This window comes from Rhyacophila brunnea, unplaced genomic scaffold (assembly GCF_057557595.1).
Source record: "Rhyacophila brunnea isolate RB1 unplaced genomic scaffold, BYU_Rbru_1.0 scaffold_20, whole genome shotgun sequence".
In the NCBI taxonomy this organism is placed as follows: Eukaryota; Metazoa; Arthropoda; class Insecta; order Trichoptera; family Rhyacophilidae; genus Rhyacophila; species Rhyacophila brunnea.
Genome location: NW_028232860.1, coordinates 992,830 through 1,015,119, shown reverse-complemented (window position 1 = coordinate 1,015,119; position 22,290 = coordinate 992,830). Strand labels below are relative to the sequence as shown.

The 22,290-nt window shown below is 36.9% G+C and overlaps 1 protein-coding gene across 1 annotated transcript in view; it reads right to left on the bottom strand.

Moving 5' to 3' along the window:
- The window catches only part of Rat1 (5'-3' exoribonuclease 2 Rat1), a 97,304-nt gene extending 75,340 nt beyond the window's left edge, over nucleotides 1-21,964 (bottom strand). The window contains exons 1-11 of the mRNA XM_085948452.1: nucleotides 21,776-21,964; nucleotides 21,538-21,670; nucleotides 18,633-18,739; nucleotides 17,581-17,810; nucleotides 14,711-14,817; nucleotides 13,751-13,909; nucleotides 13,026-13,336; nucleotides 9,045-9,257; nucleotides 7,577-7,857; nucleotides 3,939-4,107; nucleotides 843-932 (exon numbers count right to left, since the gene is read on the bottom strand). Of these exons, the coding sequence (XP_085804578.1) occupies nucleotides 843-932; nucleotides 3,939-4,107; nucleotides 7,577-7,857; nucleotides 9,045-9,257; nucleotides 13,026-13,336; nucleotides 13,751-13,909; nucleotides 14,711-14,817; nucleotides 17,581-17,810; nucleotides 18,633-18,739; nucleotides 21,538-21,670; nucleotides 21,776-21,850 (1,875 nt within the window). The 5' untranslated portion in view covers nucleotides 21,851-21,964. The remainder of the gene's footprint in view (nucleotides 1-842; nucleotides 933-3,938; nucleotides 4,108-7,576; nucleotides 7,858-9,044; nucleotides 9,258-13,025; nucleotides 13,337-13,750; nucleotides 13,910-14,710; nucleotides 14,818-17,580; nucleotides 17,811-18,632; nucleotides 18,740-21,537; nucleotides 21,671-21,775) is intronic.
- Nucleotides 21,965-22,290: the final 326 nt, after the last annotated feature.

The window sequence follows — 22,290 nt, the reverse complement described above, 5'->3', positions numbered from 1 at the left end:
TTTAAAACAGCTATCGCTTTGCTGATGAACTATTAAACCCTAGATAGATATTAACCTACTTGGGTGAAAGTATTCCTGTAGATGTTACCCCTATTCCATTCTCAATATTTTCCTTTCAGATATCCAGATATCCAAGCCCAGAATTCCGACTCATAGTCAATAATATGGGCCTGAAAAAGATTTCATACAGCTTTATTTCAGTTTTCTTTCATAGGAAGTTTCTATGTAAACCGTAGTAGTAGCGGCTGTACACGTGCATGGATTTACGTGCAGCAATAGTGCGTATTTTAAACTATCATGACAATAACTACTGTTTACATGTAAAAGTCCTGACTGTCTCTCCAATCTCATTCTTCAAGAGTGAGCGAAACGCGATGTTGTCAATGAATGGTACTATTACTACTATTTGACAGGTAGTGGTAATCGGTTAACCTCAAAATTTGTTCGAAGTTGGTTTTTTTGCCGCCAGGTTCGGAAATATCGTTCTACTGCGCAGGCACAGATCGAAAAAATCCTACTGTTCAAAATTGAACTGTACTAAAATTCAGAACCTTCCAAACTTTTTTGGTTCATGCATGAAAGCTTGCAATTGTAGGATAATATTATGTACATGTTTTCCCATACATTTTCTTGTTATGACCGCGATAATACTTACTGTCAACAGTAAATCCATGGACGTGTAATCTGGGTATTAGATTTGTTTGCCAAAGTAATTCTTCAACCTACTTCTTGTTGGTCATTTTGAATAGTCCGCGATCTCAGATATATGAAGCTCTAAATTGGACCTTAGAATTGAATCCGAGACATACCTAAATAGATAAAATAAATATGTAAACGCTTACTGGATCACTCATGAGTGTCGCCCAAGACTTTGGCACGAGTTTTCCACTGGCAGCCGGGAAGACGCTCATCAACTGCTCAAGGGGACGAATCTAAGGAAAAGAATACATAAAATAATTTTGAAGAATCAGCAAGATAAATCTTCATTTACACATGGGAATGCAATTATGTAGGTATATTCAATAAAGAATGCTATTTAGCCTTAGAGCCATTTCACACGGGACACCTGTGGCAAGCCACTGGCGTAGCGAGCGGCCGCATTTACACATAACTGAATGGGTGCGTTCAGATGGAGACACACGAGTGTTACGTTCATTTATATATAAATGCGGCGCCACACAGGTGTCCCATGTGAAACGGGTCTTACTGTCATATCATGACTGTGGACGTCTTAGCGGTGATCAGCAATGCAACATAATCTCCCTTCATTCCTTCACATACAATCTATACTGCCGACCCCGGCTTCATCCGTCACACTACATCCATGATATGTTGCTTATAGAATACATTCTTAAATAATCTTTTGTATTATTTGAAGAAAAATACAGTTAATAATACCGTTATTTTTCTTTGTTTTGGTTAAAGTAAAAAAATATACAGTACTCTCTCAGTAATCCGCCACCCCAAAAACCAGACAAGTGTCCAATTAGTGATAGCGGCGGATTATAGTGCATACATACAAAATTTGTAAAAATTTAAATTTGTACTAGCAAAACAGTTTTATTTATAATCAAAATCAAGTTTTTACTAAATTATACATATTTATAAACTACGTTTTTTAACTAAATATTGCAGTTGGACTTGAGCATTTGAGTAGAACGCCCGTGTCGAATAGAAAGTAAAATTGTTGTTACCAGAATTTAATATAAATAAGTGAAGTCTGAAAGAAAGATTATTAGGTGAAAAAAGACAACCGAGATTTACAGTGTATATATTATTTAGTGCATACATACTGCACAAATTAATATATTATTAATATTGACAATGAGCAACAGTGAATAATAATTATTGTTGCACGGGAGCAATTAGTGCGCCAAACGTGGTGAAGCGAGGGGTTGTCCACACTCTTATTTGTTCACACTGTTACACGATTTCAAAGTCCGCGTGAAAGGCAAAAATATTAAAATGGTTAACACTACTGTGGACGTGAATGAAACCAAAAAAACAAAGAAGAAAAGAAACGATGATAAGTGATTGGAGAAAAAGAAGAAGAATGGCAGACTGTGACCTCTGGAAAAAAAAACCCAGAAGAGACTCTGGGGTCGCTTCAAAGAGAAACGAAAACATTGTCATGATAGCGACGGGAAGTAAAATAACATTAAAGTTGAAAATAGCGCAGATGCTCCATAAGGCAGGAGTTAAAGTACAGAAAATTTTCAACAAAAATTTAAAGACATACATCCAAGTAGAAGACGAAACAGAAGCAGATAAAGTGAAACAAGCTGGAGAACTCAAAGATCTCGGTTTTATGATTAAAGAGAATGACTCCTGCTCTTATGGAGTAATAAGAAAAGTCGACATTGATATGGAGCTCCAAGAACTGCAAATGGAAATCAAAAATGATGCAAAAGTGACCAACCTTAAGAGGTTGACAAGAAAAAGTGATACAGGAGAGCTTACGAAGACCTCGTCAGTCAGTATTAAATTTAGGGAGAAAATATTGCCGAGAACAATTCACATATATGGCGTCTCTTTTGCTGTAGAACCGTATGTATTCAGGGTAATGCAATGCTACAAATGCTGGCGATATGGGCACATTGCGAACAATTGCGGCAGTAAAGTAGAAACGTGCCCCAAGTGCGGTGAAAACCACAAAACTTGCGAAAAAAATGAGGAAGTTACGTGCATCAATTGCAAAGGTAACCACGCGGCAAACAGCCAAAAATGCCCAAAGTGGCAAGAAGAAAAGAATTGCAAAGAAGCAATGATAAAAATGAACATACCTTTCAAGGAAGCAAAAAAAAATATGTTAAGTAACAGCTATGCTGACATATTAAAACAAAAAAAAAAAATCGTGGGAAGAGATGAAAGCGAAATAATTCAAAAAATAAAGGAAAACAAAAAGAAAGAAGTGGTGGTAGAAGCTTCAGGCTCAACAATAACAGCTACAAGTAGTAGCGTAAAGCCTACAAAAAATAAGAAAAATTCAAAGGGGAAAACAGAGGTTAATGCGATGAGAGAAATTATGAAAGTCTTGCTGTGCTGAAAGGGGGAGACTGGCAGCAGATCATTAGACAACTAATAATTAAAGCAGTGGACTGGGTATGCAAAAACTTCAAAGAAGGAAATTTAGGAGAAATTCTAGGGGAGGTTCTGCAACAAAATGGATAAAAAAAACAAATCAGGATTTTACAAGGAATGCCAGAATAGCATTAATCTCAGAGACTTGCCTGAGGTCTGAATTAGACTATCTGAAATTCCATGATTACACGATGTATCGAAAATACAGAGGGGATGGATACGGAGGAGTAGCGAATCTGGTGTATATAACACTGGCGTCTAAAGAAGAAAGAAAGAAAGACAGAAGAGCTAGGCAAAATAATTATACAGCTATTTAACAGAATAGGAGTGAGGACCTGATCGACAGATCCCCTTCTAGAAGAGAAGAGACGATATGACAGCGAGTCGCAGTCAAAGCCTCGGTAAAATCACAAAACAAAAAAAACAAAAAAAAAACTAAATATTAAACAGTAAATCACTTGACAGAACCAGTTGTTCAGTGAGGCAGATATTCTTAAATGGCTTATGATTCCTGGCTTTCCCTATGACCAAAAGCTTCAGTTTGTGTATCCCGGTTGCATTGGAGCATGGCATAATTGTGATGCGGTCCTTGGGCACTTTCCTCCCTGGTATGTTACTTTCTTCGCGATGAACGTACGTTTTACGAAGGAGAAGTTTCCAAAATAAACCTGTCTCATCTGTGTTGTATACTTGTATGCGGCGGACTAATGCATTTAACAATCGAATACCGGCGAATTATAGAGCTTGATTTTGTGCTTTTAACTAGTAAAAATAACGCGGATTATAGTAGTTGTCGGATAATCGAGCGTCGGATTACTGAGAGTGTACTGTAGTTTAATTAAATAAATATATCTTACCGGTTTTGTTTTCTTCTCGAACTGCGTGGAGAGGCCACTGATGTTAATAAAGTCAGAGGCGAACGGGGCGTAATGGTATGGAAAGTACCACTTCCAAGATGCGCAGCCTTGGTAGTAATACCGGAGCACCCAGCTCAATCCACGGACATACTGCAGAGCCACACTATACCTTTAAAAACATAATATATACTTTGGATAAGTAAAAGCCTGAGTGAAGATGTACAAAGAATTTTTGTTTCGGGTATGATACAGCGACTCTACAAGACTATAAAAATGTTTCCCACAATTCTATAAATCTACTGTGGAACCTTGATTTTACGTGCCCAGTATTCACTTTTTCCTGCTATTTGCGTGCAGTTTCTGCGGTTCCGTTTTATTTTAGTACAATTACATTCAAATAACGTCTCAACACAGAATAACATTGTCAGTTCAAAACAAAATCAGTCAAAGAATGTCAGTTCTTTCAAAAATGTTAAAAAAGGGGTTTCCCTGTATCTATATAGATGGCAGGAGAAAAGCTGGTTTAAAAAAATGAGCCAGGAAAATTCAGTAGAGAAATGTCAACTTAATGGGTTTTAACCGCCCGACCTCTTTGAACGTACGCGATACGCGCTCTGTGACGTAGCCCTGGCGCGCTAACCCGTATCACGTTCGCGCTTTAGAAAAAAATACATCTCGATGTCTACAAAACGAACGTGATACGCTTATGGGTTTATACATACATACAATTCACATACTCAGTTAATTCTTCAAGGTTAGTCGACGCGCGCGGTCGTTTGGAGACATTTCGTAAGGTTCATTCAACTTAGTACTACGAGTCAGGGGCGCGGTACATGCGTTTTAGTGCGTAATTATTTTGAAGCGCGTTTTTTGTTTCCTGTACAGTTTTATTTGTTTTTTGTATGAATAATGACATTTATTTTTATGTGAATACTATACTGACTTACTTTTTGTGTGTGTATATTGATATTTATTTTTTATTGGTGACTTTGAACCCATTTATTTTACCAGTGAACTTTTTTAGTCAGTAAAACATGTCTAGTGAGAGTGAATATGAGAATATTAGCACCTCCGGGAGTGATACCACAATAGATGACAACTCTTCGTCTTCGCAAGATGATGTAAGCGATGTCGAAGAAGACATTCCTACAAGTTCTCAGGAGTGGGTTGACATAAATCCGGAAAACGACATTTCGCAGCAGCCGTTTCAATTTACGGAAAAATCTGGCGTTCCCGAATTTATGAACAACTATAAGGAGGAATTCGAATTCTTCAATTTCTTCTTTGATGAAAATCTTCTGAAGTTGATCGTGGAGCAAACTAACATATTTGCTGAGCAATTTATCAGTACAACACCACATTCATCCAGCAGCCTCATAAGTTTATGGCATCCGACTACAGAAAATGAAATGAGAATCTTTTTTGTCATAATTTTAGTCCAAAGCATAGTAAAGAAACCAGAAGAAAAAATGTATTGGTCTAAAAATCCTGTATTTCTTACGCCATTTTTTGCTCGAACACTGTCATATAGGAGATTTATACTGATAAAAAAGTTTCTTCACTTTAGTAATAATTCCGAATATGATGAATCTTCACACCCCAATCCCAAACTAAATAAAATTTGGCCTGTCTATCAATATCTTCAAACAAAATTCCAGGAAGGTTACATACCGGAAAAAAATGTAGCAATTGACGAGAGCCTTATGCTGTACAAGGGGAAACTAGGGTGGATACAATACATACCCCTCAAAAGATCCAGATTTGGTATAAAAACATATATGCTGTGCGAATCGTCGTCTGGATACATATGGTCCACAATAATCTACACTGGAAAAAATACTCTCTTTGATCAACAATATCGAAACCTCCCTGTTACATCCCAAGTAGTTATGAGCCTAATGAAACCATTGCTGAACAAGGGCTACTGTCTTACCACGGACAATTTTTATACATCGCCGGAATTAGCCGAGATACTCACTTCAAATAAAACTGACACATACGGGACTCTAAGATTTAGGCGTAAAGGTGTACCAAAAAATATTTCATTTCCAAAGAAGGTAACTAGAGGGTATACTAAAGCCTACAGAAAAGGAAAGTTGATGGTGATGAGATGGAGGGACAAAAAGGATGTATTTTTCCTTTCCACTATCCATAGTTGCACCATGATAGATGTAGGCCAGGGTAAACAACGTCCTACTGTGGCAAATGACTACAATTTCACTATGGGAGGCGTTGACCGCGTTGATCAACATTTGGCAATCTGCCCTGTTACGCGGAAACAGGGTAAGAAATATTACAAAAAAATGTTTTTCCATTTGCTCGAACAAGCTTTGTGGAACGCATTTGTTTTATATAAAAAGAACGGGGGAAAAGGAAGTAATTCGAAATTTCGGGTGAAAGTAATTCATCAATACTTAGAAAAATATCACTCGCCAGAATTTTCAGCGAAAGGAGGAAGACCATCCACAACTCCAAACCCATTACGTCTTACTGAGAGACATTTTATTGATACAATCCCGCCAACGCAAAGTAAAGCAAATGCAACGAAACGCTGTGTTGTTTGCTGTTCCAAAACGGATGATAAAGGGAAAAAAGTGAGGAGAGAAACGAGATATTATTGCCCCGACTGTAATGTGGGCCTGTGTATCCCATGCTTCAAGATATATCACACTAAGAAAAATTTTTAAAATATTCTATACTGTATCATCAGCCGGGTCAATCCACTGCATCATGAAGGCCTCCCCAAGCTTCTTCCAACTCTCTCGGTCCTGTGTCGTTATCAATCAAACATGAAATACTGAAATAAAATCCCACCCAAAGCAAAGAACCACCCACCAAAATAAGAAATAAACCCAAAAAAAAAAATCGCTGCCACGTATTTCCGCCGAATTTTATCAGTTCGTCAATCCAGCGGCTTTTAGGGCGATCCTATGGCCATTTCGTGCCCCTTGGGTACCACTGGATGACGGCATTTGTCCAGCGCCCGTCCTTTCGGCGAGCAATGTGCCCCGCCCATCTCCATTTCAACTGTTTGGAAACGTCTATTATATCGCGTACTCCTGTCTGCTTCCTAACCCAGGTGAGGTTTTTTTCTCTATATATATATTTCTATAAACCCTTATACGTATAATTTTTACAAAAGTAATATATTATTTTCAAAATATTTTTATTACTACACTACAAGTTTCCAACCCCTGATGTAACACACTAAGGAAAAATAAAATATATGCTTGATATATTTCTGTAATCCCTTTTATGTGTAATTTTTACACAAATAAAATAATATTTTCAAAATATTTTTACTGCTACACCACTAGTTTGCAACCCCTGATAAAATGAATCTAATCTAATCTATTGTAAATGCATCTATTTCAACAAAATATTGTCAGATATGGATGAGGACTAATATTGTTTTCGTATTACAAAGGTAAAAAAAGGTGACTTTTTTTTACCCATTTCTTGGAAAATAACTAAGAGGTAGGGCGGTTAAGAAGGGTATGCCATCATATTGCTAAAATCAAAAATTGTAAAAGGCTTGCAGACGATCAAGGCAATTGGATAAAGATTGAATGCCAAAGCTCGATTTGGGCGTCAACAAAACATAGAAACAGACGAAGGAATTACATTTATTTAGTTACCTGAAATGTAAGTTATCGGAGGCGACATCGAACTTGCTCTCGTAATATCTGTCTTTGAATCCGTCCTCCCACAGGCGTACTTCATCATGAGCTTGTTCGTCCACCTCTTCGTCAGACTCATTGTTTTTCTTCTGCGTAATCGTGCCGTCTTCCTTCCTCTTTGTTCCTCTCCTGTCCATGTCTGAGTCCTCCTGGCCTCTTCCGGTGTGCATTCCTGCCACTCGCATTTTGTAGGCTTCTTGCCTCACATCCTGGACGGGGCGCGACCCGCCACCGATGGCCTGAAGTAAACAAAATAAAAGTAAAAGTACAACGAATTTAGAATATTGCTATTCTCTAAATTAAAGCTTCCTACCAGTAGCCTTCACGGCACTCGGCAGGTTTGGCTGTCATCAGAAAGGTTGGTGGTACGACCCCAATTGACGGCGTAACTTTTTTCACACTTTTGTGTTACATAATATAATACAGTCGAACTTGGTTATTACGAGGAAGATGGGACCGACTGAATTTGCTATTTATAAGCATTACTCGTTATATCGTTATATAAAATTTTCCTCGCCACGTTCTATTTAAGCATAGAACATAAAAAATCTGAAAACCATCGTAAAAATCTCCGAAACAAGCATGGCACTCATAAACTACAAAAAAAGTTGTTTATTGTAATGAAGTACTGAGCCGCCGGCGCTGATAGTTACCTACTGACTTCACAAAGCTTGGATTTTTTACATCCAATTTCAACCATATGCGTGGATACTATTTTAATGTTGTCGGCGAAAACACCAATTGGGTACTTAGACACTTAACTAGTGTCATAAACCTAATCCGATCCGGTGGCATCGGTCTAGTTAACTGCCTGTGGGTCTATTCTATACTTATCGAACACTAAATTGATAAATAGTATCAAACTTAGGGTAGGTTTGTATCAAAATATTAGCACTTATTGTAACAATTACACGAAGCCGGTTTTTATTGTTGCAATAAGTGCGATATTTTAACAGCAGCAAGATAGGTGCTGTTAAAATATAGCACTTATTGCAACAATAAAAACCGGCTTCGTGTAATTGTTACAATAAGTGCTAATATTTTGATACAAACCTACCCTAAGTTTGATAATATTTTTCACTTTATCACTTTAGCGGTTGATAAGCATAGAATAGACCCACTGGTCGGTTTTTATTGCTTAGGGTCAAAAATATCGACGCATTAACAGTTTTGCTCGGTATACCCGAGAAGTAGCTCGTTATAAAAGTGAGTAGATGTATGGAGAAAATCATAAATTAAAATGTCAACGAATGTTTCCTCATTACATCCGAGATCTCGCTATTTCCGTGATCATAATAACCAAGTTCGACTGTATAACAAAATATAACAGGAGATATTAGGGATATAACTCAGTGGTAGAACATTCAACTGCAGACCGAAAAATAGGTGGTTCAAGCCCACTTGGAAACATTTTCAAGTCTCTTACCATTGGTGCAAACTGCGTCTTACTGAGCATGTTAAAATTGGGCCTCTGTTGCTGCTGGTTTTTCTCTCGGCGCTTCCTCGCCTTGTCCTTGGCTTTGAAATTCAGCTCCGTCTGCTGCCTCTTCTTGAAGATCTCATCCTCCGCCTGACCCAAGTCCGCCATTATCATTTGAACACGGTCCAGATTAACTTCTCCTGACTCGGTGAGCCAGCCCTGAAATAAAATCACAAAATAAATTATAACCGAAGCCTTTATGTATGAAAGAGCTGTTATGTATGTGAAGCACCTAGTTTCAAAAGCCCCTAAAACGGTTTTTGATTTTTTTTTGTTAGAAATGTATTTAGATGGATATTTTTGTTACCTATTGATACCAAATACAACCCCTCACGAAGAGACGTCGCCGATCCCATACCAGGAACCTTACATAAAACAACGCCTACCGTCCCGTAAAATGACCAGCTCTGCAAATGTTCGCAACCTCTGTATGTACTAAATAATAATATAACTAAAATAACATTTCACAAACGATTTTGCGAGAGGCGAATTTCGAAGACGGTCACAAATAAAATTACCCGAAACCGAGGGTATTTATTGCCCTTCGGCCCAAGCAAAATATTACCGTTAGATTTCTAAAAAGTCGAAATGTCTACCCTCTCCCCGCACCTTACGAGGGTGCAGACATGTTGAAAATAATTCTGCAGTACAGAGTCGCCCACGAAGAGGAGATGCGGCCCCCGCGCTCCCCTGCCCTTGCGGGGAGTCGCCTAGTAAAAAGTAAACTCCACCTGTCTAGATATTATAAAAGTGTACCTCTGTAGTGTTCTCGTGTTAAAAATTAATCGAACGAAAGTTAGCCTACCTTAATAAAAGTGAATACCTACCGTGAGATCAACCCCTAAAATAAAGTCAGTGTCGTGCCTAATCTAAGATCCCTTTAAATGAATCCAATGTAATAAGACCAATGCTTGTCCATACCTAATTGCAATAAAACATAGTTTTGCACGGAATTATAAAATAAACTTCTGTGTTATACTAATTGTGCCCGTTATAACGTCCCTCACTCCCCAAAGATCAAAAATGCCCGAATGAAGGACTCCACACACCGACGTGAGTTCTAAAAGGTATTACTATATGATGGCCAAAGATTGAACTTTAAAAAACTCCACAAACCGTCAATACGTACAATCAAAAATTTTGGTATATTTCAAAACCCACTAAAATGGTTGGGTCTGCTTTTCAAATACCCCTAAAATGGAAAGCCAAAATACTCTTTAGAATGTAATAAATTAAAAAATAAATACATAAAGTTCACAGATTTAATAGATATGAGTTTTTCTAATTTTTCTCAAAACTACCTAAAATTATTATTCTCATTTTTCTCAGAACTACCTAAAATCGTTTTAGGGGCTTTTGAAACTAGGCGCCTCAATTGTAATAAAGTTACTAATGCTAATTGTTAAACTAGCTGGAAATAATTTCGAATTGCAAGTTCATTTGTAGCCACTATTACACAACAAAAACGGTGGTTATAAATAAGACAGAATTTTTTCAATGTGCTTACTTACAGAGTATTATTTATGAGGGTGGAAGGAGTCCGCAGATTAGTGAAATGTGTAAATAGCAGTTAAGACAGTTAAGAAAACCTAAAGATTACAACATTTTAATAATCACAATATTTTAATATATTTTATTTAATGTTTTAATAATCAGCAAAAACGCGGCCGTGCGAACTGACATATGATCGTCTTCCACCGGCCAAAGAAATACTCACATGTCGGATGTCATTTGTCGCATCACAGGAATGAACGAGTAAACAGTGCATTCCTGTCTTTGTGTCGTGAGAAATCCATTGTTGGACTGATAACGTTTGTACCTTAATCAAATTTCGCAGACAAAATCCCAGGAATCTATCCGCAGTGTGGGAACAAAACAATAAATTTACCCACGCTGTGGATAGCATTTTCTTTGTCTACTTTCAATATAAAAACAGACGTGGCAATCCAACAAGAAATCAGTACCTTAAATTCGCTCGTCTTAATAACACGCCGCTCGCTTCAACGTTAAAATAACTTTTATCACAAACACTATCGTCGTAATCTAATTTATAAACTTTGTATTATTCCAGCTGTAAATTGAATTTGTAATTTGTGTTAAGGGATAATAAATTTGGGGAATTACTTTTATACGCATCAAAACCTTCTGATTCTATTCATCACCTACCCCTCATCACACCATCCCTTGTTACATTTATACTATGGCTACCTATGCAACCACACTAAAAACGTTACTGAAAATGAAAACCCCATAGTGGATTGTAATTCCGAATGAATTGTAGCATTCCAAGGATTATGTTAAAACGCAAGATTTCAAATCGTGTCACTGTCGTCTATAGAGATGCCCATATTCACCAAAATCAAACAGAGCCCACTGTCAGTTTCGACTACCGTAAAGATAGCTGCACAATTATTGTGATAAAAAACCTAATTGGCTGTATATCGCCTCATATCATTGGGCCAACAAATGGATGGCCCGATTGCCTTCTGCGAAATGTCTAAATAATTGTGAAAAACTATGAACGCGTAGTGTAAAACCTATGCGAAAATAGCAAAAATAGTAACCTATAATAATAATTTACCAATGTTAAAAACTATGCATTAATTACAAGCCGTTTAATATAATACGAGGGTGGGTCAATAAGTCCTTAGAAAAGCCGACAGGTGGCGCGATTAGTACTGTAAGCGGTTTGTTTTCATGCAGCGGCACTACCGATTCAGTATGCTGCGAAGTTTCAATCAGATTGGTCGGGTTGTTGTGTGTTTCTCGTACATTTAAAAAAAAAATTTGCTTGTGGAAAATGGAAAAATGGAAAATGGAGAAAATTGAGTTTAGAGCTGTTATTAAACATTTTAATATAAAAGGGTTAACAGCAAACGAAATAAAAAATGAGTTGGATTTAGTTCACGGCATATCTGCTCCTTCACTTGCAACTATTTATAACTGGTTAAATGAATTTAAACGTGGTCGTACATCAACAAAGGATGAACCACGCTCAGGACGTCCTGTAGAGGTGACTACACCAGAAATGATCAATAAAATCCACGATATGGTGTTAAGTGACCGAAGATTAAAGTTGAGTGAGATAATTGAGGTTACAGGGATCTCAAAAGGTAGCGTCATTTCTATTTTACATGACAAATTGGGCATGAAAAATATTTCTGCAAGATGGGTGCCGCGTTTGCTCACAGTCGACAATAAACGCAATAGGGTGGTGGCCTCTAAAGCCCTGTTGTCGCTCATGCAACGCAATCCGGATGAATTTTTTCGTCGCTTTGTGACTGTAGATGAAACATGGATACACCATTATACTCCCGAGACGAAAGAACAGTCAAAGCAGTGGATTGCGAAGGCAAACCATGTCCAAAGAAGGCGAAAACCGTAAAATCAGCTGGTAAGGTTATGGCTACTGTATTTTGGGATGCACGTGAAATTATTTTCGTTGACTATTTGGAAAAAGGAAAAACAATAACAGGGGATTATTATGCATCTTTATTGGACCAGCTAAAAAACAAAATTGAAGAAAAACGGCCTCATTTAAACAGGAAAAAATCCTCTTTCATCATGACAATGCCCGTGTTCACACATGTTTACGATCAATGGCTAAAATTGAAGAATTGAAGTTCGAATTGGTCGATCACCCACCGTATTCGCCAGATTTAGCCCCCCAGTGACTTTTTCCTTTTCCCAAACTTAAAAAAATGGCTAAGTGGACAACGTTTTTTTTCAAATGAAGAAGTCATCGATCGGACAAATGCTTATTTTGAGGACCTTCCGAAAACTTATTTTTCTGACGGTTTAAAAAAAATTGAGAAACGTCTAACCAAGTGTATTGAGCTCCAAGGAGATTATGTTGAGAAATAAAAAAATAAAAACTGTTTTAATGCTTTTTTCTAAGGAATTATTGACCCACCCTCGTAATATTACCTTTGTTTTATAGATAGTCTTCTTATAAAGAGTGACAAGCCTGTCAACTGCGCCCTCCCTAATCTCCAAGCTGGGCAGATGCGGAAGGAAGTCGTTTCCGACAAAGAAGCACATGAACACCCAATCGTCGAGAGCTCGCTCAAACTCGAATTCAAATGGCAGATTTGGCATGTGGAGCTCCTTCTCTAGATACTCCCGCAGGACATTCAACCTCACGAAGATGTAGGAGTCTTGCGTAGAGAAGGTGGGGTTTGAGGGTACCGCCGAGCCGTCGTCCGCTGCTATGCCGATGCACTCTTTCATCTCGTGACCTAAAATGACACAATATTATAAGCCTATGCCAAATATTGATTAACGAAACATTTACTTGGTAGAATTCAGTTTTATAATTAAATCATCGTCAATGTTGTAATTGTTACAATAAGTGCTATGATTAAACAGCACCTCTCTTGACTGTGTTAAATTTTAGAGCGAGATAGACAGTTTTGACTGTTTAGACGGCTAACTTATTGTAATTGTTACAATATGTGCTAATACTTCGATACAAAAAATGAAAAACTACCCTCGATACCTGCCTATAGCAGTCTTGTGTATAGAATAAGATGCGCAGGTCATTATCAAAACACTAAATTTATGAAATTCAATATTATACTATTGTGCTAAGTAAAATAGATAGAAAAGTGAAGCACCGATGGGGAATTTAAATAAAATGTGGTCATTATTACCGATCTGTCCACAAATATCGCATGGTCTCGGCTTATTGGGTTTGAACTCTTCTCTGATGATTGTGAAGTTGGGTTCGTGAGTGGCCAGCCCCAACATGATGAGATCGGCATCAGCGCCACACAACACGTGCTGAGTGTTCGGATCATGGTCCGGTTGAGCTGAAATATCACATGTAAGTCAATTAGAAAAAAGTACATTGAATAGGCGCATTCCTAATTTACTACTGGACAAAAATTTTTACGAATTCCACGGAAATCATTTATTGCAGCAGAACTCATCAAGCACCCAGTGACCGGTGTGCGCGCACTGACGTCTAGATAAAAATCGCCGCATAGAGCGCTTTGCGCAAGCGCGGGCTGGCATGTTCTCGGCGCTCGCGACATCTACAGTGTTAGAAGAGTCGATAGTCGACCTGTCGCATTTGTTGTTTAGTTGCATTCGACCAATCTCCAGAGCTCCAGTTGACAGCATGTCTGATGACGATAACGATGACGTCACATCGACGAATTCGTCACTAGCGGCGCATGAGGCAAATTCTGATGCAAGAGCCGGCTAAGATTACAAGACTACTTGAACTTAGTCATTTGAGTGGATTGTGTCATCTAGGTTGCACATCTTTTCGTGTGTTATTATTTTTTATTTGCCAATTATGGCTTCAGTTAGCTTTGGCGAAGATAGCTTATTTCATGCTAAATCTTATATAGCTTATTACACCTAAAATAAATCTATAATAATATTTCTCAATAAAAGTCCACTTTTTTTATAAATATCTTCATTAATAATAAACTTACAGATGTTTCAGATTCATAAGAAATATGTATTTTTGTAGGGTATTTCTAACTTACATAGAGAAAATTCAAAAGGTACTAAAAGGGTTAAAACTCAATTATCTCGAAACAAGTATTATTGACTTATCCCAGTTGCTTTCAAATAGCGATACATAAAATGTTTTCAAATACCTCTCTGCTTGCGAATGTAATCCATAATCTTATGTTCTCCTTCACCAGGAACCTTTGCATCGGAGAGAACTACTTTGATGCCACTCCAACCAGGATCGTTGTTTAACCTAAAACAAAAATGACATGTGTACCGTAAAATAACAGAATTCAATCATACGGACTATAAAAACTCTATTCTCTAGTCAATGTCAATGGCAATTCATGTTTCAAACAATTTCATTACCCACAGACATTGAAAAAACCTTTTTTAGAAGACAAACATAAATGAAAGTGATGGTGAAAAAAAGCTTATTTACTATAACTAATGTTATTGTGCATTGCGGATTCATTTGTAACATACCTACTTTAAAAGCTGCCAGCTTTTCCAGCATGGTAAATTCATTTCTTTCTTTAGTGGAAACAGTTTGTTTCAACAAGAGTATTATGAAGAATATCTTTTTCTGTTGGAGGAGATGGCTTGGTTTTTAGTATATTCTTTTTCTTATCATGCCGTCCCCTAGAGCAGTGGTCGGCAAACTCATTAGTCAACAGAGCCAAATATCAACAGTACAAGATTGAGATTTCTTTTGAGCCAATTTTTTAAACTTTAACTATACAGGTAGGTACACTGTTTATAAACTTAATAAACTTTAATTTAAGTTTTAAGTCTTAATTAAACTATAGGTACACTGAATAAAACTTGATATCATACTTAATAATGATCTTATTTATTGATAGAAATTAAATTGTATGTAAGGTATCCATAAAATTAAATGATAAAAATGACTGACAAACACTCAATGTGAACAATGGCCTTGCATCTCCTTGGAAAGATTGGATAAGTCAGTGAAGGCCTCCGACTTCCTGACTAGCTCAGGCACTTGGAAGTGGAGGTTCATTAATGTGGAGGAACAGGCAGGAATCTCATAGACGTGGAGTAACCAAGAAGTTACGGTAGAGAAAGAAAGTCGATAACTCAAGAAAACACTGGTTAAACTTCATAACTGGTATATTATCAATGTTGTTACACAATTTAACTTATGGTCAACCTTTGTTCAAAAGTTTATAATCAAATGTCAATGAAATAATGTTTATATGTAACTAGATTCTCGTTAAACAATCACAATAAGTCGAATGTCCAAATTATTTAACGTCTACAAGCCACAATTATCCAAAAGGAAAAGGTCTGAATTGTTCGCATCCGACATTCACAAGTAAATTATGAAAAGTCATTTATTTAAATCTCGAAATTAAAAAAAAACATTTGAAAACGTCTGATTTATTTATATCTCGAAGTCCACAAAAATAACCACATTTATTACTGATTAATTAAAAATTAATTTGAATATTATTATTTAATTATTTTAAAATTAACTTGATTATTATTAACTAATTATTTAACATTAACTTAATTATTTCTAATTAGTTATGCAGACGAGATCGTCAGGGTCCCGGGGCAACAAAGCGTCGCCGAGGCGACCCCCGGAATCCACAAAACAGACTGATATCGGATTTTAGAATCTTGCCTTTTTATCCATTAGGGGTGGTCATATTTCTTACCTATTCACCGATACCGCCATATGCTACACATTTATATAAGGTTGACGGATGTCAGTCTATCAACCAAACATATAGTGATATCGATGTACATAATATGATTAATATTAATATTACTTTAATTACATTAATTACCATATACTATTAACGCCCGTCCATATGTCCTACTTTATTATTTCGCTAACCCATTGCATATTACATTTCATTAACCATTATATTACAATTATACATTACCAATTATCTTACAACCAAATCATATTTTATATTTAATCTATCTTAATCAACCCTTTACCTAAGCATATTATATTTAGTCAAAATTTAATCCTATTATCTTATTACCTATATGTACATGGTCTGTGACCGACTTATCTCTTCCACAGTTCACTCTGAGAAGCGGTGGGACTTGCCAGAGCAAACAGCGGGACTTCTACATATATTAAATATTGTTCTGCTTTGTCGAGGGTCGTAATCATCTAACCGGTGGTACATTGACTACCAGGATCAGACCGAGCGGCTGGGAGGCACTACTTCTTATGGGAGCGCCCCCCACAGGGGCGGAAAATTAAGTGTGCGTCATCAGGTTTGTATATTGTTGTTTTTAATTTTAGGCATGATTCCAGATTCTCATCAATAAGACAACTTCTCAATTTACTCTTGATAAGGTTCATGCTTTAAAAAGATTGTTCGCATGAATATGTAGAACCGAAAAGGGAAAGAACAGCACATAGCATATGCTAGTTTTTTCAACTGATCATATGAAACAAAGCCGCATTCAAGGGGTCAAAGAGCCACATGCGGCCCAGCCACTGCCCTAAAGGAATCTTTGCCTTATCCTCCGCTACCTGAAACAGTTCGGTGGAGCTGCTCTTGTACCGATAACGGAGGTTCTTAAACCACGAAATGCGGCATTGTCCTCTGTTACGCTTGTTGATCTTTCCTTGGATGACAAGTTGGGGAATGCTGTACTTTCTTCTTGCTTCGGACTCGATTGCTGAGGGTCTCATTTTGAGAAATGCACTCCTTGCGATCTCAATTCTTGTTTTTATTTCCTGAGACTGGTCCCACTTCTCTTTGACCCATGTTCCTAAATGTTTATAGTGGGTCACGTAGTTTAGTATAATATTATATTATAATTAGTAACGTTTGTGATTTTTATACATTTCAATTAATTTAAATGTATAATTTTGGACTCCCCTTACCTTTATTAAAAAATACACAGCGTTTAGCTTTTTTTGGGAACTTGTGTGAAAAATACATGTGAGGCACTCTTCACTATATGGCATTTTGATCAGACTTAAAAATGTAAGACATAATAATACAGTTTGTTTAATAACCTTTCGTGAATGTAGTAATGCAGGCAGCGACTGAGGCGGTCCATGAACTCAGTGCCCGGCGTGATGCAATTCAAGTCAAAGTGATTGTCTTTTGTCTTCTCTGGAGGCACATTGGCGCCCTTGCTCTGCAACTCTTCGCGGATCCTAGCCATTTCGATGATCTTCTCCTGTGTCTCCTTGGAGGCACGGAATCTACGCGAACGTTGCTGATTCATTTTGGCGCACGGGGCCTGAAATAATTAAATTAATATGACTAATTTAATTTATTTACTACTTACTTAATTCAAATCCTATTCTAGCCTTGGAGGATAAGATAGTGCCATTTCCTTCAATCCATTGTCACTTGCCATGTCAAATCTGCAGTGTATAATATACACTAATATATTATATTACTCTTCAAGTATTACTTCATATTAGTGGCGAAGGGTGGAGGTAGGCTGTGGAGATCCGTCATAAATAGTATACACTAAACTTTATTAGTCATAATTGTTTTCATTGAACTAATAATACAAATTGCAGATGGTGTTGATTGGTTTTTAAAATTCAATTAAACCCTGCCGCAACCAAACCATAATACATAAGAAATATCCTACACCACTGGTATATAATATATAGCATCGCGATGAACGAGTGGCAAGAAGTCTATATTTCTAAAACTGTGGGGCAATGATATGAATCCTAATATGTATGAATATTTCACCGAGTTGTACCTTGGACCATATTTTCCTTCCACAACCCGCCACATTCTTTTAGGCGTATACATGCCATTGTTCAATAAACAATCCGTAGAGTTACCGATGGATAAGTGATTAGTAATTGAATTTTAAGGCGATTGAATCACTAGTTTTTATTACTGTCTTATAAAAGTAAAAAGTGTCATTTCTAAGTCATATTGAAAATAAAATGACTAATGTAATTACCCGTGGAAGATATTATACATAATCGCTAAGACAGAGAACAAATGAGAACAACGCCCCTTAAGAATTCGTGTAAAATGACTTTACATCACAGAACGGCCGAGTTTAAAAAAGATAATTTAGTGGTACACTTACCACACCGTCAATTGCCATGTAGAGAACTTTGCGGGGGCGGACAATCCTGAACAGACGGTCAACGCACTCGAAGATAGCGATCATCATCTCGTCTTCATTCTTGGGGGCTACAAAAAAGGTAGAGGTTTAAACAAATAATTTTATTTACCAATGAATTGTTAATGGAGTAAATACTAGATATTAATCGGATTATTCGAAAGGTTATATACAGCACAGATACTGGATATCCAGTTTTGTATTTTAAAATCTAAATTAATATCAGCAGCTCTATTCAATGCGCACCCACCATGAGTTTTCAATCTACCAAGCTCAGATTAGCGAAAAGTTATTACCTTGGTTAATCGACGCAACTTAAATCTGCGGCTCGGTAATCTATATCTACAAGATAAGTAAGTTTTTCAATTTGTGTATGAGTCAGAGTATGGACCCAATAGGTTGAGCAAGTGGTTGACATCCATTTCTTGTAAAAACAAAATCTGTTTATACAAACCTCCACTCTGTGGAGGCCCATATGATCTTATTAGGATCGGACATGGTCGAAAAAAAAAGTATGCTGAGCAACTTCTCTTGCGCATGCATATTGTAACAAATTAGTTTTAGTGGATTTTTTGAAAAGAGCATCACTTGCATAAACAATTAATAAATTAAAACATGAATTTAGTGGGAGATGACGTTTGTTAGACTTTGATACCAAGCTACTCATTTAAAATTACAATATCCTGCCTCCACCAGCACATCTATTCTATACACAAGACTGCTACCGGCAGCTATCGAGGGTAGTTTTGTATTGAAGTATTAGCACTTATTGTAACAATTACAATAAGTTAGTAGTAATTGTCACAATTTTGCCACATGACGTGGCTTAAACGCCGGCCTATAGAGTCGAGGGTCCCAGGTTCGAATCCAGGGTCTGGCAAGTACACATATTGTTTTTCAATTTGTGTATGAGTCAGAGTACGGACCTAATAGGTTGAGCAAGTGGCTGACATTCATTTCTCGTAAAAATAAAATCTGTTAATACAAACCTCCACTCTGTGGAGGCCCATATGATCCTATTAGGATCGGACATGGTTGAAAGAAAAAGAAAAGAATTGTAACAATAAGTGCTAAGTTTTAACAGCACCTCTCTTGAGTGTGCTAAATTTTAGAGCGAGATAGACAGTTTTATGAAAAACTACCCTCGATAGCAGTCTTGTGTATAGAATAGATGCGCAGGAAGGCTATTGCTGATTATTTCAATTCCACGAAATAGAAAATACAAATCTTTATTTGCACTACTAATTTTATTATCACCGGCCACCACTGCCTCATACAAATAATATAAAATGTATGCACCATAAAGTTACAAGAGTGTAGTATACTGTGGGATCCATGGCATATGGTCAGCACCTCAAATAACCTCTATTCAAATTACAGTAAAAAACCTTTATGTAATCTTATGTGCGAGCCGACATCTAAACTCCAGTGGTAGCTGGTGATTTTTTGGATTGTAATTTTTGAGGGTGCGCTGGAAACTTACCTTATTGAAAAATGAAATCAATTTGGTGTTGTTTTTGATTTGACAAAACGTTATTGACATTTGGGAAATTACCTGGATATTTTATATTGTTAATAAAACATGTGGCGAGTTACTTAAATCTTTATTGGATTTGTTTTAAGATACGATTGTGTGACCTCATCGTTATTTACAAAATACATGTTGCCAAATGGAGCTCCCTATATTGGTGGACTGCGACTTATTAGTTTGAAAAAACATCTAGTGTTGCTAGCAACAAATCGCACACGTCTCGGGCTGCGAGTCGAAGCCGGCTCAGTGTTGCGGTTACGCATCCCATACATATCAATGTTTTGAGAAGTGACGCGTGACTGACTCTAGGGCCCTATGTGCGCGGTCTTCATATGCAACGTTCCCAGGATTGATTTATTGCTGTGCTAAATTATAAAAAAATAAACATCTTGCATAAAATAAAAGTAATATAACTTGGCAATAATACACGTTACAAGTGTGGGACAAAAGAATATTATGTAAAATTTATCGCGATATAACAAATTCACACTCGCCAGGGTAGTGATGTCTATTAAAGGTGAGTTGGAAATACTGTCACCAATTTGTGTACTCAAGTTTCGGCATGAAACTACCCATACTCAGTACGTGTGGCCCAATAAACTTGTTCGAACGCATACGATGAGATCATCGCGACTCACCAGTTGGTGTTGGTAGACTTTCAATACTATCGACATTAAATGCGTGCGAGCGAGATAGCATAATACACGTATGTCGAGCCGTGAAACACTCAACTGTCATAGCTCTCTCTTTCTCCCCAGTTGTAAAGTTGGTATAGTGAAGGACAGAAATGGTGACAAATTTGTTTTATAGTAATAATTTGGAGTTAGTTTTAGTTCCAAGTTGAGTATGAGACTTTATGTCAAGTTGACGTCAGTCTCAAGTCCCGGGATAGGTACTAGTACTCGAGTAATTATGCACGCCAAACGCTCTATATAATATCCCAAATACTAGTAAGTATTTTGGAACAAGTTTTGATACTAAGTATTTTTTTATACTAGTAGTAAGTATACTTACTCTTCAAAATCGACCAGTTTTCTCATCTCTAATGTCTATTGATAAATTTAAAGGCAAATTTGCATATAGAAGTTATTTTGTATCGCAAAGTTGCATCTGTCTCAAACATACCAATGTGTCGTGTGTGGTTTAAGACGCTTGGCTGCCATATCGACGGGAGAGATATTTTTTGATATCCATTGCCACACACCCGTATGCATCAGCCCATGATCACCGAAAGTGAGGTTACGTTTTTATAGTTTTGAATTTAGAATAAAATACATGCCTCACTCACGAAATAGAAAATTGATTTGGATATATTATGCATGGCAGTTGTTTATTTACCAGGTTTATCCTCAGGATGCGTGCAAGGATGGATAATACCATTCATGTCAAGGTACAGATTGTCGAATTCGACATTATTTGGATTAGCCGAGGATGAATCCACTGGTACCTGGGTCCCGTCCACATCGGTAGGCTATATGAAAAACAAAATGAATATCAATACCATTGAGAGTAATAATCGGCAAACACGGATATATCGTAAATACTTTGCCGGGAATAGGTTGGTTTATATTTTTACCGTTTGCTCGATGCATTCCACAATGACGCTTGGATATTTTCGACTCAGCCAACGAAAGAATGCCGGGACACCCATTTCACGATAATATCACGGAATATTATCGATAATAGATGTATTTAACAGAAAATTTACTTAAACGCGGTATTTTCCCAGAATGCTTGTCAACACGGCAAAACAACAGTAGAGAAGACAGAGTTGCCAAGCAGAAAACAAAACTTGACATTTTTAATGATTTTATTCCAGGGTTCTGTATTATTTTTGTTGGTAGTTTTTAATCTCTTTGTAGTTTTATTTATTTTTAATCTAAACAAATCAAATCAATCTCAAATTATGACATGAGATAGTCACAAAACAAAATTTTCATGCATTTATCTACATAAATTATTAACAAAACAAAGTATTGACTAATGTGTCATATTATCGGTATAGAACAAACACCAATAAAATTAAAATGATAAACGATTCCGACAATAATTATTTATTAAATAAATTGTTAATTATTTGAAAGGTTTGTT